Genomic DNA, 17,879 nt, shown 5'->3' on the forward strand with positions numbered 1-17,879 from the left:
TCTGTGTCTCTGAGTCTGTTTCATGAGTAAGTTTCATTTGTCATATTTTAGATTCCATATGATCAGTGATACATGGTATTTATCTTTCCCTTTCTGACTGACTTCTCTTAGTACAATAATCTCTTTATAATCTCCATGTTGCTGCAAGTGGCACTATTTTTTTCTTTTTATGGCTGAGTAGTATTCCATTGTGTATATGTACCACATCGTCTTTATCCATTCATCTGCTGATGGACATTTAGGTTGTTTCCGTGTCTTGACTATTGTGAATAATGCTCCTATGAGCATGTATCTTTTTCAATGAAAGGTCTGCCTGGATATATTCCTTAGGAATGGGATTGCTGGTTCATATGGCAACTGTATTTTTGGTTTTCTGGGGAACCTCCATAATGTTTTCCACAGTGGTTGTACCAACTTACATTCCCACCAACAATACAAGAGGGTTCCCGCTTCTTCACACCGCTCTAGCATTTGTTATCTGTAGACCTGATGGCCATTCTGACCAGTGTGAGTTGGCACTTCATTGTAGTTTTGATTTGCACTTCTCTAATAATTAGCAATGTTGAGTATCTTTTCATGAGCCTATTGGCCATGTGTATGTCATCTTTGGAGAAATGTTCACTTAGGTCTTCCACCAGTTTTTCGATTGGGTTTTTTGTTGTTACTGAGTTGCCTGAGCTGTTTCTATATTTTGGAAGCTAAGCCCTGTAGGTTACATTGTTGGCAAATATTTTCTCCCATTCTATAGATGTTTTTTTCATTTTGTATATGGTTTCCTTTGTTTTGAAAAAGCTTGTAAGTTTGATTAGGTCCCATTTGTTTATTTTTGCTTTTATTTCTATTGTTGTGGGAGACTGACCTAAGAAAGTATTGCTGCAATTTATGTCAGAGGATGTTTTACCTATGTTCTCTTTTAGGCGTTTTATGGCATCATGTCGCATGTTTAAGTTTTCAAGCTATTTTTAGTTTATTTTTGTGTATGGTGAGAAGGTACATTTTAGCTTCATTGATTTAAATATGGCTAACTTTCCCATCATCCCTTGCTGAAGAGACTTTTTCACACTCTATATGCTTGTCTCCTTTGTCAGAGATTAACTGACCACAGATGTGTGGGTTTAATTTCTGGGCTCTCTAATCTGTTCCACTGACCAATATGTCTGTTTTGATGCCAATATCACACCATTCTGATTACTGTAGCTTTGTAGTATTGTCTAAAGTCTGGAAGGGTTATGCCTCTAGCTTTGTTCTTTTCTTCAGGATTGTTTGGCAGTTATGATTCCATATAAATTTCAGGATTATCTGTTCTAGTTCTGTGAAAAATGTCAAGGGTAATTTGGTAGAAGTCACATTAAATCTGTAAATTGCTTTGAGTATTTATGGCCATTTTAACCATATTAATTCTTCAAATCTAAGAAGCAAAGGAGGATATCTTTCCATTTTTTGACTCATCTTCATTTTTCTTAAATAATGTTGTATAGTTCTCAGCATTTGAGTCTTTAATATCCTTAGTCAAGATTATTTCTAAGTATTTTATTTGGGGGGTATGATTTTTAAAAATACTGCTTTTTATACTCCCTTTATGATATTTCATTGTTATTATACACCAATTTCTGTATGTTAACCTTATATCCTGCCACCCTGTTGAATTCATTTATCTGTCCCAGTAGTTTTTGTGTGGCATCTTTAGGGTTTTATATATATATAAATTGACATGTCATCTGCACAGAGTAACAATTTTACCTCTTCCCTTAAATTTGGATACTTTTGTTTTTCTTATCTAATTTCCTCTCTAAATGATCCAATGTTTGTTTTATTATTAAGTTAGTCTGTATTCACATGCCATAGATGTAAAAGGAAAGTGATCTGAATTTGCTGGCAAGTATACTGTGATATTTTTTTAATCTCAAAAAGGCCGAAAACAGCTTTGGAGAAACATACTGAAGCCATATATTATAGGGGTGAGTGGATAGGGTTTCCTTAAATTTCTTCTGTAACCCGGTTCAGAAGAGAAAACACTGTGGGAACAAACTAAAAGCATCCACAAGTGTTTTCATATACATTTTGCAGGATAATTTGACTCTACAGAAGCAATTTCCAACAGAAATTTCTGTAATAATGGAACTGTTCTGCATCTCTGCTAATAAATACCAGTAGCCACTAGCCACATGTGGTTACAGAGCACTCTAAACATGGCTAGTTTAACTGGATTTTATTTTTTTTTAATTTGATTGAAGTATATAGTTGATTTACAATGTTTTATTGGTTTCAGGTGTAGAGCAAAAATGAGTCACACATATAAATATATCCATTCTTTTTTCCCATATAGGGTATTACAAACTTGAGTAGATTTTCCTGGGCTATATATGGTAGGTTTTCGGTAACCACCTGTTTTACACAGTGGTGCGTGTATATTTTTTCCAACCCCCTCCCCCCACAATTCTTCCCTCCCAACAATGGTTTCACCTATGGTAACCCTAAGATTGGTTCTGAAATCTGTGAGTTTGAAGAAACTGAGTTTTAAATTTTATTTTGACTAATTTGAATTTAACTGGCACATGTGACTCATGGTTGCTTTATTAGTGCAGTTTTAGACCAACAGAATCTTCTATTTTGTAAGAAAAGATTATATGTACATTAATCATTAAGACAGTACTCCTAAAACAGTTGAAGCAAAGAATTATTTTTAGTGTACATGCAATTCAGGATAGAAATTCTGTTCTTTGCCTTCAGTGAAGAGGTACTTAATGACAGAACATATACTATATCCTCTTTGTTTTTTCTAGCCTAGTTTTTTCTTTTTACAACTTAAAAGTACAATTGGTCATTTTAGCGGTTGGTCAAGGACAAGTCTTTTGCTTTGACTAAAGGCAAAGAAAAAACCTGTTCAAAACTCTCTCAAATGTGAATTTTAATAATCTTGCAATTAAAAGCAAGGCTTCAGGCTTAGCCAACAATTGTATGTATCATCAACAGAATTCTCAAATTATCAGTCACATAAAAGGGTAAATGACAATTGATAAAACTTTGCCAAGTGTCTTTCTTCCTCTGGATACTAGTAGAATATGCATAGAATAAATTCTTTTTCATTAGGTCAGAAAAAGTTTTGTTACAGACTTTGTTTTAAAATCAGTATTAAAAAGGGGGAAAGATGAGAAATATCTTGTGCCTGACTTAATATCTCTGGTAGGCAGTCCTGCTAAACAGAATTTTTTTAATAGGAAGATTCATTCAGGTTTGACTTTTGTTAAGTTGTAACACAAATTCATGAGAACAGTTAACAACATAGGGCATACAGATGAAGCTTATAAAATCTATCCAGCTGCTTCAAGGGGGAAAAGAATTCTAGAATATTAAAAAATCTTTACCTCGTAATGAACAAACTGGTCCATTTTCTTGATTCTTAGAGCGCTTATTTCTGAACTGACTTGGAATATCTAATGAAAGGTCTTGAAATAGGAAAACAGAGAACTGTTAAAGGCATCAAAAAATAAGTTCAAAATTTGATGTTATTTTTAAAGATTGATTTCTTTACTATCTTAATTTTCAAAGGAAACATTAAAGTTGTTGCTATTTTAATACTATACCATATCTCCACATGCCAAATATGTCTTACCTAGGAATGGATCAAACTTTCTAGATTCTGTCCCACATATGAGGCAGTTAACCTCATTTTGGAGAATGCCTCCGAATATAGCCGTGACAACTGTAGATGCTCCATTTCTAAAGAAAATCACCACACAAGAAAACATCTCAGTTAAAAAACACCCAAAATAAATGCTTCAAAGATCCTATAGGGGACTGCCTTTTGGGGAATATATATATTATTTATAGTCATTTAAATTAATTATAAAATAATAGAAAAACTTTAAAGCTAAGTAGACATACACTAAATAAAAGGTTTAAGTCACTGGCTGGCCTCCCCTCACCCCCATCCACCTCTCCTCCAATCCTGAACACTGCCCGTACTAGCAGAGAGATCACAAACGTGTCTGTACTCAGGGCAAAAGGACCTCCTTCCCCAAAAATACACTCCTCAGAAAAGAGGTAATTCCCTTACACTGGAGCCTTTGCAAGATCTCTCATATTTACAGGGAGCTCTCTCAATTACTTGACTTTAAACAACCTCAATGAAAGATGGTTTTAGATTTTTTTAGATGGTCAGATTTGGGGGGAAAGAGGTAAATTTAATGCATATTTAGTAATTACTGGTGGAGGTATGACTTCACAATCGAAGTGCTGGATGTTACTATCAATTCCCTTGTGGAGATCAAAAGTGTGTACAGCACTTTAAGAACAACAACAACAACAAAAAAAAACCTTGTTTTGTTATTTAACCTCTCTGTGCCTCACCTTAGCCAACTGTAAAATAGTAGCAACATCCATCTAGCTCAGGCCTGGAGTGACAATGAAATGAGACTATACGTGTTTTTAGATAAGTGCTTAACCAAAAAGTTAGCCCTTAGAGTGTTCTAAGGCTACTTGATTAGCATAATAACTGGGTTCATAACTGCCTCTTGCTTTTCTTTTTTTCCCCTTAGTACGTATATATTCTGAACATGTACCTCACTCTTTGACAGCTGCACTGCATGCCTCATTATGGACACAGAATAGACACAAGAACAGCAAAGAAAGTGCACCAGTGGCAACACGATTAGCAAGTGCTTATATTGTACAGCACTAGCTACAAGGCTCCATTCTCATCAGTTAATCCTCACAACAGCTCCATGAGATAGATACAATTATCCCATTTCGCAGACCAGGATGCTGAGGTTTAAAAAGTTAAGTAAAATACTCCTAACACACTGAACCACACATTCAGTTGCCCCAAGCCAATCCTACTGCAATAATGAGACAGGCAAAACCTCCCTGATTAATTCTATCATTTTACAAGTTTGCTTCCTTTTCTACAAAAGGGCTTCCTTCCTAATGGCAAAACAAATATACTGTAGTTTTTTTTTTTTAAGTTGTTCATAAGATATATCAATCACTTTAGAAAATTAAAAAAGGGAATATACATTGTGAACTGTAGGATATAATGACCGTTTGAGGTTTTAGATTTAATGTGTCATAAACAAAGGATATACCAAAAAAAAAAAACCTACTGAAAATAAAGGGACTGTGACTGATCTTTTCACACTGATGTTTACATACTCTGCTGTCTTTAATTAAAATAGAAAATTGGGAGTTCCCGTCGTGGCGCAGTGGTTAACGAATCCGACTAGGAACCATGAGGTTGCGGGTTCGGTCCCTGCCCTTGCTCAGTGGGTCAACGATCCGGCGTTGCCGTGAGCTGTGGTGTAGGTTGCAGATGCAGCTCGGATCCCGCGTTGCTGTGGCTCTGGCGTAGGCCGGTGGCTACAGCTCCGATTCAACCCCTAGCCTGGGAACCTCCATATGCCGCGGGAGCGGCCCAAGAAATAGCAACAACAATAACAACAACAAAAAGACAAAAAAAAAAATAGAAAATTGCTTTATTAAAAAGCAGTACATTTAAAAACCTAATGTCCTTCTTCCTTTATAATTTCTTCCTTTGAGAAAAAGATACTCATCAAGTCTTGGCTCTCTGATGCGTATGGCATGAAGTTTAGGTATACAGTGACTTAAAACAAGATTCACAAGTAATTTTCAAAACCACTGTTCTATATTATAACTGCATACCAAAATGTGTAAATATTGGCTACTTGAGCAGGCTATTATGCTGTGAAGGTCCTTTATATTGGAACTTATGATTTGCTATATATTAAAAAGAATACACTGGCTATTTATTTCTACCACCCCCATGGCTGCTTTCAGCAGGGTTCAACATGTTTATATGAATAAATACAAATACTGCACAGGAACTCTTTTTTTTGTAGCTTTAGCAAATATGATCCTCAGATCCTAAAATGCATCCACCAGCAAATTTAAGGAAATATAAGGAAACATGGATTTTGAATATTTGATAATTTTTATGGTCCTAACTCACTAATGGAACTAACAATTGGTCTTCTTTAAAATATCATAAAGGGTATGGATTAACGCTAAAAAAGCTCATTAGTTAATAAAAGAACATCCTGTCACTAATGTGATTCCATAAGGGTATTTTGGGAATCAAGTAAAATAATAAATTTTATATATATATATATATATACACACACACACACAAATACACACACATATACCCTCTCACTTCACACATTGTATCCTTGATAGAGCATAGCTCAATATCCTTTGTGTATGAATATACCATCACAAAATACAAAACAGAATTTTTCATTTAATACTATAATTTGGTGCTAGCAACAAGGACAGTTTTACCAGATCACACGTCCTTCCTTCACGATGTGTAGTAGATTCTAATTCGAATCACAGCTACTAGGACCTGGAGGGTCAAACATTTTAAGAAGTGTGGCAATTCATATTGATTGCCCTTATGATACAATGATCAGATTAGCTATGAGAGTGCTGTGTCATTAAAAAGACAGAAATTATGTGAAATCCGATTTATGGACCACTGTAATACTACAGTGACTCATGTATATTACTTACTCTTGTCCTTCTTTCTTTGGGGAGTTCGTCTTATAAATCAAAAATTTGAATAAAAGGAGACAATTAACCAAAATCCAAGCTGAAATAAAAGCCAATCATCTCTCCCTCAGCGAAATAAATGTTCTGATCTCCATGTATATTTTCGGGTATTAGTACCTTGGAAAGCAACCCAAAAGCTTGTTTTGTTCATATATAGAGGCAAGAAAAAACTCTGAGAACTTAAAAATGCCTCAATTTGATGAAGGAACAGATACACCTCAGGAAAATTTAAGTCCAAAATGGGGCTTTTGGAAAATTTGCATTCAAAAAAATTGTAAGCCTTTGTTATTAGTGAACAATTATTTTAATATATGACAATTAAGTCTCCCATCCATTATTCAATACATTTGAAGAAAAATTTTAAGTGCTAAACTGTACAAATATTTTCTATTATTTTCTCAAGTTTAATCTATAGCAAATAACCATGAGAACTACACCAGTACAAATACAAGATGCCTCCAGAAGGGAAACAGGAGGCATATGCTAGTCCACGTGATCACAAAGTTCAAGTGCACAAAAGTTTCATCAAAAGTCCAGGAAAACTCTCCATCTTCCATTATAAATCTAATAGTAATGCCCATAGAAACCTCTGAGGTCTTCCCATAAAACAAAAGAAAGCTAAATCTTACATGCAACATTTGTTACTTGCAGACAGAGTGGAATTCTCTTGCAGAATTGATGAGCGGGAGATCCCATTGAAACCGCCCTGGAGTTCCAAGTGCAGGTGGTCTAACAGGTAGCGCATGAATTCATGGGCATCCTGCTGCTGATAGCCCCTGGGAACAAACAGAAACAGTCACTGTGTGGCTCTGCCTGCCCACTCCAAACACAGAGAAGGGTGAAGTGCAGGGAAGCACTGCAGCCCTGTGCTCACTGGGAACACGGTGAGTTCCCGAATCCCTCAACTTCATTTCCTTCATGTTTTATACATAAAACTACCATCAAGACAGAATTAAAACAAGTCTGAAAACACGGACTATTAGAATTAATTGGACTTGTGGTGATCTCAACTGACCTCACTTTAGCAAAGAGGCAAACCGAGGGGCAAAAAAAGGGTGACATGCCTAAAGTCCTATGACAGAGTAACAGAGATGGAACTATACCCACATCTCCTGGACGCACACCTTTCCGTTTTCCACATGGCCTATCAGAAGACCCTCAAATGTTAAAATTCCACATCTTACCCTTAGAAAACTAGGTCTAAACCACCACTCTAAGAAATAAGGAATTTAAAACTAAATCTTTAGGTTGAAAGATACTCATTTTTAAACACTGGCTGAAAGGAAGAAAAAAAATATATATATATATATTTTTGTCTTTTTGCCTTTTCTAAGGTCACACCTGCGGCATATGGAGGTTCCCAGGCTAGAGGTCGAATTGGAGCTGTAGCCACTGGCCTACGCCAGAGCCAGAGCAAAGCAGGATCTGAGCCACATCTGCGACCTACACCACAGCTCATGGCAATGCCAGATCCTTAACCCACTGAGCAAGGCCAGGGATCAAACCCACAACCTCATGGTTCCTAGTCAGATTCATTAACCCACTGAGCCATGATGGGAACTCCAAGAAAAATTTTATCTAAAGAGTTAAAGATGCTTAATGTTTCTATGCTTACACCCTAATCTCTTACTCAAAAGACATTATGTAAATAAATACTGTAAAAATGCACTGACTCATACACAATTATGCTCTAGCTTAAAACCTAAATATATACAGCAAAATATTCTCAGGTTACTTCTTACACTATATTCAGTGAGGAAATTAAGTGGAATTTTATGCTAATATAAATCAATAACAAGTGAACAGTAATGAAATGTGATGGAAAAAATGAAGCTGGTACAGTAGAAGGTCATAGAGGTTTATGTAGATAAATCAAGCAATGATAATATCTAAAGTATATTCATAACACCATGGATAGGCAAGAAAGCCTACATTTTGCCATATGGGAGCTTCTTAAGTTTTCTGGTCTGGTCTTGAGTCAAAACTTCCACCACTCTTCTAGATAGTGGTTCCATAAACAAAATTTCTTTTAAGCAGAGTTTCCCTTTTCCTAAAATTTCTCCTATAAATTATAAATTACGGCAATGATCTGCCTAATCAATGGAACTTAAATCAGAAGTCACTTTGGCATATCACTGCAACTTTTTCTAAACTACTTAGCAACCAATTATCAACATACATGTTCAAGTATTTCCTCTAAGACTTATGAATAAAAATATTAAAATTCATAGTCAAAAGTTGGTAGTTCCTTTATCTAAGGATGTGCTTTAAACTTTTCCAATACAACATTTTTTTTTCATGACTCAAACATAAGATTAGTATTTCAGGTCATATCTGAAATTCTAACACATATAAAAAATGTTTTATTTTCTCACCAAAATAACCTAACATCTAATAATTTTCTAAAATGGACTTCATGAAAGCCAGTATCTTGGCTATATCAATTTGCATTTTCACCAAACACATCTCCATCCCTTTTGAAACAATCCGCATAAATTGTTTTAAAACATTAATGAATATTTCCAACCACACCATGATTCTCTTATGTCAAAATACATCTAGTGTTTCTTTTACCATTAGAAATAATTTGTTGACCTATGTGAGATCATGGAACGCTCAGCTTTTTTTAAAGTTAAGTTATAGGCATCTGTTTCAATTTGTGATCTTCAAGCAGAAACGAAAAAGTTTCTTCTAGGACTAGGAAATTTTTCTTATTCTAAGGAGCTATTTACAATACCATTTTTAAGCATTTAAATGAAAACTTTCATTGATTTATCTGAAAGTCTTCATAATTATTCAGTATGTTAAATTCAACAAACTTCAGTTATCTTTTCAATTATTTCCCAATTATACAATCTGGACTTCAGAGTTTCCTCCATAGTTAACTAGGTTTCTCTTGTTTGGTAACGTTAAAAGAAACACTCCTCACGTATGGTGCAGTGCTTAAGTTTTCTATACAAATTATTTCAGAGATGTCACCCAAACAGCTGTTTGTGAATTAGTGAGGAAATGGATTTATGAAGAACCAATTGGTATCTGAATTAAGAGAGAAATGAAGACAAAGGGAGATAATGGTGGATCCAATTTTAACACTTTCCTATATTCACTTGTTTATTGCCTCAGATAAGGGTTACCTCCTCCTTAATGTCTACAGAAAATCTGTCATAAAAATGCTATAAGAAATAACCACTGAAGAGCACACTGGAAATATAAAATGCCTAGAACACCATGAGGCATCCCTTCTGAAAGAGGGGGCTGAGAAAGACACTGCAGAGGCACAGTGTATAGGAACACGGGGGCAACTGTCTCTTTACAAGTTTTGGCACAATGACGCAAGCTGTATTTACCCAAATCTTAAAGAAATGTTCCAATAAAAAACAAAGAAAATGCTACTGCTTAGGTGAAAGGCAGGCATTCCAAATAATAAAACAGATACCAAGTAATACAGGCACACACAAGCACTCTTGTGAGGCTCCAACATGCACAGTTGTGACACACTGCTGTGCACTACTATTTTGTGCTTTTTCGGGACCAGAGCATTCAGTGTAAAATGGCAAAGACCAATACTGAAAAGGATACGCCTCTCCAGAATCAAACTCTCACTCTAGAAAAAACTTCTTCTAAAACACCCAGGATACATTAGAATTTTAGGTTCTGTTCATTTAATTTCACCTGTTTTTACTTTGTTTTGTTTGGCCACACCTGTGGCAGGTGAATTGAATCTGCACCACAGCAGTATCCCAAGCCACAGCAGTGACAATGCTAGGCCCTTAATCTGCTGAGCCACCAAGAAACTCCTTTGTTCAACAATAACATTTAAAATATGTTACTGCTTTGTCCAAATTATCTGCAAAACCAAACTCAGTTAACATAGCTATTCCTATCCAATGTGCGACATCAATCATGACTGAGTTTCTTCTAGACAAAAATATCTACAAGAAAATGAAAAATATAATTTTATGTACAAATATACCCAAAAAATATACAACAGCAAAACTCCTAGTTAGAACTAGAGTTTTATTGCACTTCGCCTTATTGTGCTTTGCAGATACAATGTTTTTACAAATCAAAGGTCTGTGGCAACAAGAGCAAGTAAGTGCCATTTTTCTTTGCCTTTTTTTTTTTTGCTTTTTAGGGCCACACCCGAGGCACATGGAAGTTCCCAGGCTAGGAGTCAAATCGGAGCTATAGCTGCTGGCCTACACCACAGCAACAACACCACCAGACCCGAGCTGCTTCTGCGACCTACACCACATCTCACGGCAATGCTGGATCCTTAACCTACTGAATGAGGCCAGGGATCAAACCGGCATCCTCATGAATAGTAGTTGGATTTGTTTCCACTGTGTCACGATGGGAACTCCCCATTTTTCTAACATTTGTTTACTTTGTGTCTCTACCACATTTTGATAATTCTCACAATATTTTAATGTGACCTGATCTCAGGGAACTTTGATGTTACTATTGTTTTAGGGTACTGCAGACCACACCCACATAAGGCACTGAACTTAATAATGTTTTTTGTGTTCTGACTGCTCCACTGACCAGCTTTTCCACTGTCTCTCTTCCTCTCTTGGGGCTCTCTATTCCATGGGCCACAACAAAATTGAAATAAGGCCAATTAATAATCTTAAAAAGGCCTCCAAGTGCTCAAATCAGGCAGAGTCATACGTCTCTCATTTTAAGTCAAAAGCTAGAAATGATTAAGCACAGTGAATCCTCTTGCACTGTGAGAATTAGATGGCCATGCTGTGAATACAAAAGAAAAGTTCTTGAAGGAAATCAAAAGTGTTACTCAAGGAGTTCCTCCTGCGGCACAGTAAGTTAAGAATCTGGTATTGTCAGTGCAATGGCTTGGGTTGCTGCTGTGGTGCAGATTTGATCCCTGGCTCAGGAACTTCCACATGCCAAGGCTAAAAAAAAAAAAAAAAACAGTGCTACTCCAATAAGGACATGATTGATTAAAAAAAAAAAAATGAAACCCTACTGCTGATAGGGAGAAAGCTGGAGTGACCTGCAGAGAAGATCAAATCAGCCACAACATTCCCTCCATCCAAAGCCTAATCCAGAGCAAGGCCTGAACTCTTCTCAATTCTATGAAGGCTAAGAGAGGTGAGGAATCCGCAGAAGAAAAGTCTGAAGCTAGCAGAACTTGATTAATGAAGTTTAAGGAAAGTAAGCCATCATCATAACACAAGTGTGATATGAAGCAGCAGGTTATCCAGATCTTGCTAAGATCAGTAATAAGGTGGCTACACCAAACAACAGATTTTCAGTGTAAATGAAGCGGCTTATGTTGGAAGTAGACATCATCTAGGACTTCAGAGCTGGAGAGAAGAAGTCACTGCCTGGCTGACTCTCTTGCTAGGGGCTGATGCAGCTGGTGACTTTAAGTTGAAACCGGTGCTCATTTCACATTCCAAAAGTCCTAAGGCCCTTAAGAATTATGCTCAATCTATTCTGCCTGTGCTCTATAAATGGAACAACAGCACATCTGTTTATAACATGACTTACTGAATATTTTAAATCCACTGTTGAGACCTACTGCTCAGAAAAGATTCCTTTCCAAATATTACTGCTCAGTGACAATGCACCTGGTCATGGAAGAGCTCTGCTGGAGATGCATGTTGTTTTCATACCTGCTAACACAACATCCATCCTTTAGTCCATGGATCAAGAAGTCATTTGGACTTTCAAGTCTTACTTAACAAATTCATTTTATAAGGCTACAGCTGCCATAGATGGTGATTCCTCCAATGGATCTGGGCAAAGCAAATTGAAAACATTTTGGAAAGGAGTCACCAGTCTAAATACCATGAAGAACATTCATGATTGATGGTAAGAGAGCAAAATACCAACATTAACAGGACTTTGGAAGAAGCAGATACCAAACCTGATGGATTACTTTGAAAGGTTCAAGATTTCAGTGCAGGAAGTAACTGCAGATGCAATGCAAACAGCAAGAGAACCAGAATCAGAAGTGGATCCTGAATATGTGACTCAGTTGCTGTAATCTCATGATAAAACTTTAAGAGATGAGGAACTGCTTCTTAAAGATGCAGAAAAAAGTGGTTTCATGAGAAGGAATCTACTTCTGGTGAAAAAACTGTGAGGATCTTTGAAATTACAACAAAGGATTTAGAATATTATGTAAACTTAGTTCATAAAGTAGCATCAGAGTTTGAGAGGACTAACTCCAATGTTGAAGGAAGTTCTACTGTGGGTACAAGGCCATCAGCAGCACTGCATGCTACAGAGAAACCATGAAAAAGACAAGTCAGTCGATGCACCTGACTTCAATGCTGTCTGTCTTTAAGAAATTGTCACAGGAATTCTTGTAGTGGCTCAGTGGTTAACAAATCCGATGGGTATCCATGAGGACACAGGTTCATTTCCTGGCTTCGCTCAATGGGTTAAGGATCTGGCGTTGCTGGGAGCTGTGGTATAGGTCGCAGATTCGGCTCGGATCCCACGTTGCTATAGCTGTGGTGTAGGCCAGCAGCTACAGCTCTGATTCAACCCCTAGCCTGGGAATGTCCATATACCACAGATGTGGCCCTAAAAAAACCCAAAAAAACAAAAAAAAAACAAAAAGAAAGAAATTGTCACAGCTACCCCAGTCTTCAGCAACCATCACCCTGATCTATCAACATCAAAATAAGACTCTCCACTAGCACAAAGATATAACTCACTGATGGCTCAGATGATGGTTAGCATTTTTTCAGCAATGAAGTATTTCTAAATTAAGGCATATACTTTTTTTTTTTACATGCTATTGCACATTTAATAAACTGTAGTATAAACATAACTTTTTCATGCACTGGGAAACCAAAAAATTCGTGTGACTAGCTTAACTTTGATGTTTGCTTTATCACAGTGGTCTAGAACTAAACCCACATCTCTGAGGTATACTTGTATTGTATACTTATAAAATATCAATAGCATCATATTTTGTCAAGTTATCTATTTACAATCACTCAAAAAAGATTATTACTAAGTTAAATAGATCTTTGAAAGTATCTACTTCAAAGATCAGATCACTGAAAGGCAATAGAAAAATCTAGTAACTATGGTTGCTCCCAAGAAAATCAATGGATGGGAAACAGAGTAAAAGGAAAATTTCCATTGTGTATAGTTTTTTGACCTTTTGAAATTTTGAACCAAGTGTATTTTGTCTCCTAAAAATAAACTTTAAGGAGCAGGTTAAGGATCTGGTGTTGTCACTGCAGGGCCTCATGTCACTGCTGTGGTACAGGTTCAATCCCCAGCCCAGGAACTTCCACATGCCACAGGCGCAGCAAAAATAAATACTTAAATAATGTAAAAATAAACTTTAAGGTATTTTTAAAGAAATGATGGGAAAAGCGGGGCATACTAGGAAGCCATAAGAAGATGGCAAGTAGATCTATATATATTGGGAAGTTCAAACTCAGGAATAGTTTCCCTACTAAGTAACTAGATTTTGGTTTGAGTAGGAAAAGAGAAAGAAGAACTTTGATGATTTCTATGTCCAAAGCTGTTGATTACATTCAGGGTATTTTTTTTCCTGCATTTATTTAATAGATGAAAGTCGTTCTTACTTCTTTCAGGGTCCTCCTATTTCATTTCAAGGGATCAAATTCCCTAGATATGGTCATATGTTAATCAAGGAAAATGGGCTTTCTAGACTTCAAAAAAATTTTACTTTGGGATTATAAATACTATTAAAATCATAATTCAAAACTCAATCAATTTCCACTTAGGCACATTATAAGAACTTTACCCTGTGCACATAATAGAGGTAACAATTATAAGAAGAAAGCCCTACCTCCCTGCCTCACACCTGGGCATTGTGCAGTGACCCAGCACTACAGCCTTATCCATGATATAATCTCAAGATTTAGATCTAACCAAGAGAAAATTATTCTTTGATTACATGAAAAATGGGAAACAATGTGAATCATTATGGAAGAAAGAGAAAGCCATGCTAAGAAAATACAGACATCCTATTCTGATCAGTCACTGAAGAAACCTAAGAATTCATGTGTACTAGGAATCACTCCAGAAACTCCATGCCAAATTTCTCAGCCTGGTTACTTTTCCCAAAGGTTCTTTCCCTTCATTGGTAGGAATATTAGAATATGCATAATTAAACAACTAAAAACTAAATCATGTTCATAGCTGGGCTAAAGAAACTAGAAAAGGCAGAAATGTAGGCAGTCAGATGAAAATCAGAATTCTACTGAATGAAAATTTTCTTGTTTCTGAAGAGTGAGGGAGGAGTTTCCTTGTAGTCTTATGGTTAGGACTTAGTGCTTTCACTGCTGTGGCCCAGGCTCAAACCCTGGTCTGGGAATTGAAATCCCACATTAAGCTGCTGCACACTATGGCCAAACAAATAAATAAAAATAAGATTAAAAAATTTTTGTTTAAATTTGGTGGTGGTGGGGGGGGGAACGTGACGCAGTGTGGCATGTAGCAGATACTGGGCCAGGGACTGAACCCACACCACAGTATCAACCTGGGGTGCTACAGTGACAACGCCATGTCCTTAAACTGCTGTGCCACAAGGGAACTCCATGAAAAATAATAAAAATTACAAAAAAAGAAAGAGGGAACTGAGTCGCCATGGGAAACAGGTAGAACACTATCAGTATAAAGGTAGTTGGTGGGCTCACTTGAGCATAAGAACAAATTACTATCAACACATCTATCACTGACCAACACAATGAGACCTGGGTTCTAATTCTTGTCCTAATACCTAATAGATATGTAAGACTGAATAACTGCTCATCTGCTTCAGTTTTGTCTTTAACATGGGGATAACACTTCCTAGCTTGATGGGAATTTTTTGTTTCTTAATGAAGATCAGATATAAAATATCTAAAGTGCTTGGCACATAACAAACATTCAACAAACAGAAGAAGCTATTTTATATAATAATGAAACACAAAGATTAAATTGCTATCAAGAGTCTAACTAGGTGATTGCTAGAAATTTTATATAAAGTCCAAACTTGATTAGCAGTAACTTTGCTATTTCTACCCTTCCTATTTAGAGTCAGGAAATTCTAATATTCCTAAAAAATTAGTCTCTCCTGAGAGGAGACTAAAAGGACATGAAACATAAAAGAAGTTTCCTTCAAAACAAAGACCAGGGGTAACTGTCAATGACATCTATTTCTCAAGGCTAGTCTCTTTAGAAAGGCAACAAATCACAGTTTTTGAAGTTATTACCCCTTAAATATTTCTCTATACTATCAATATATCTAAACCACATTAGGCAACACAGCAAGATATACTGCTAAGTTTTACTACAGCATGCTGGTTTTAAAAAAAGGAGAGGGATATAAATTAGGTGCCAAAATCACGACTAATAAGAACCAAAACTTGCTTCAGAAGGATAAAATCAGCAGAAGGTGGCAAAGGCTGTTGTCAAACACCTGCAGTGCTTCAAATCTGCTGTTACCTACAGGGATGACTAGGCTAGGAGAGGCCATAGATCTCTCTGACAGCAGGGCTGTTTGCCTACTCAAGTGAAACCAGATAAAGAGCAAGGAGAACATGGTGACGCTACAGCCACATTAGGAGGTGATCTGTTAATAATACTTTGTTAGCACTGTTACCTTCTGGAAGGTGAATCCCAACAGATTTCTAAGGTCTTCTAAGGTCTTCAGAACACTGAATATAATAGCATAGTTTTCTGCTGATTAAATTTGGATTTTTTTTTTTAGTTGAAACAACAACATGTATGTGATAATTACTGTTCATAAGATTTTGAAAAAAAAAATCAAATTTTGCCCATTGTGTTTTCCTAGAGCTCATATAAGCTATTTCTAAGGGCTTTATTTTTATAACAACAAAATGCCCTACTTTCTGTTACAGACATTTCTAAGATCTGTGTATTATTTAAACACATTTGTCTAGTCAGACATATCCAAATTCTGCTCTTAAAAAAAAAAAAAAAAAAGCAAAACAAAAAAACCACCAGTCTGTATTATTTAGAATACCACCACTTCATTGGAAATTGTTTCAGGAACAATATAAGGACTAATATTAATGTTTTAAATAGAACTTCATTAAATAATACTTACCTAAAATTTGGCATAATCTTCCAAACAACATAAAATAAGGATTCCGGGCTAAATGCAGTCTGGCTCCCTTGCCATAAAGCACAGAGTGTCTTCCTAAACTCTTCTACCAAAGACCTAGAAAAGGAAAGGATGGTAACACCCTCAACATTAGCGAGAGGCTACTATTTCAACATACAATGTCCAACTGTTTAAAATTCATAAGAAAAATGAAAATATAAAAAGGGTTTGGTCTCTTCTGAACTAACTCTTAAGTAAAAGCATCTCAAAAAAACATATAAATAGCAGTAATTACTGACAAAACTAGTGTTTAACCACATGGTGAACTCTGAGTTGCCAAAGTACTGCCATACTTGTATAATAAAGCGATGGATAGATTATAACCCAAATTACTTAAGAATGTACATTTGAAAAAAACTTAGGTAACAGACTCCCTTTTTCCACCTCCTGCATGTCTCCTTCTTGACCCTCACAGGAGCACTTCCTAGACCCAGGGTGTGACTGCTCCTCTCTGCCTCAGAGAGTTGCAGCACCTGCCTCCATACCATTACCTCTCAAATCCAAATCTAAAAGCCAGTTTTGGGGGTCCATTGTGGCTCAGCAGGTTAAAAACTTGACTAGCATCCATGAGGATGCAGGTTTGATCGCTGGCCTCACTCATTGGGTTAAAGGATCCAGCGTTGCCACTGCCGCAAGCTGCAGCACAGGTTGCAGAGGTGGTCAGATCTGGCATTGCTGTGGCTGTGGTATAGGCAGGCAGCTGCAGCTCCAATTCAACCCCTAGCCTGTGAACTTCCACATGCTGCAGGTTCAGCCCTAAAAAGATATGACTTGACCTGGCATCACATGACATGATATAAAATAAGAGCAAGTTTTTTCTCGTGACCACTTTTATTCAGGTGTCTCCAGGTTCCAACAGGAATTTCCTACTGGACTCTCCCTACTGCTTCCCAATATCCATTCGCCCCTTCTTTCACAGAAACAGAACTTCCGCATTTTTCTTGGCACCTGAGCTCCTGCAATAAAAAACTTTGAGCATGTCCCACTTGTGAGAAATTTACTTGAAGAGAAAGAGTGGGCCTTCTTATCAGCCCTTCCTTCTCCTTCCAGCTACAATGAGGATGAAATGGTGATGTTCCAGCACCATCATGGACTGTGTAGATGAGAGCCTCACCCTAAGGATGTGGGACAGACAGCTAGAAGGAGCCTCATGATGGTGTGAAACAAAGCCAGATGGATAACC

At 36.7% G+C, this 17,879-nt stretch overlaps 1 protein-coding gene across 2 annotated transcripts in view; it reads right to left on the bottom strand.

Moving 5' to 3' along the window:
• The window catches only part of USP3 (ubiquitin specific peptidase 3), a 101,530-nt gene that overhangs the window by 29,156 nt on the left and 54,495 nt on the right, over positions 1-17,879 (bottom strand). For both annotated transcript variants that reach the window (XM_047766001.1, XM_047766006.1), the window contains 4 exons: positions 16,640-16,753; positions 7,197-7,343; positions 3,614-3,720; positions 3,366-3,446 (listed from right to left, as the gene is read on the bottom strand). In XM_047766001.1, coding sequence (XP_047621957.1) covers positions 3,366-3,446; positions 3,614-3,720; positions 7,197-7,343; positions 16,640-16,753 — 449 coding nt within the window. The remainder of the gene's footprint in view (positions 1-3,365; positions 3,447-3,613; positions 3,721-7,196; positions 7,344-16,639; positions 16,754-17,879) is intronic.

The sequence above is a fragment of the Phacochoerus africanus genome, chromosome 2 (genome assembly GCF_016906955.1).
Source record: "Phacochoerus africanus isolate WHEZ1 chromosome 2, ROS_Pafr_v1, whole genome shotgun sequence".
Classification (NCBI taxonomy): domain Eukaryota; kingdom Metazoa; phylum Chordata; class Mammalia; order Artiodactyla; family Suidae; genus Phacochoerus; species Phacochoerus africanus.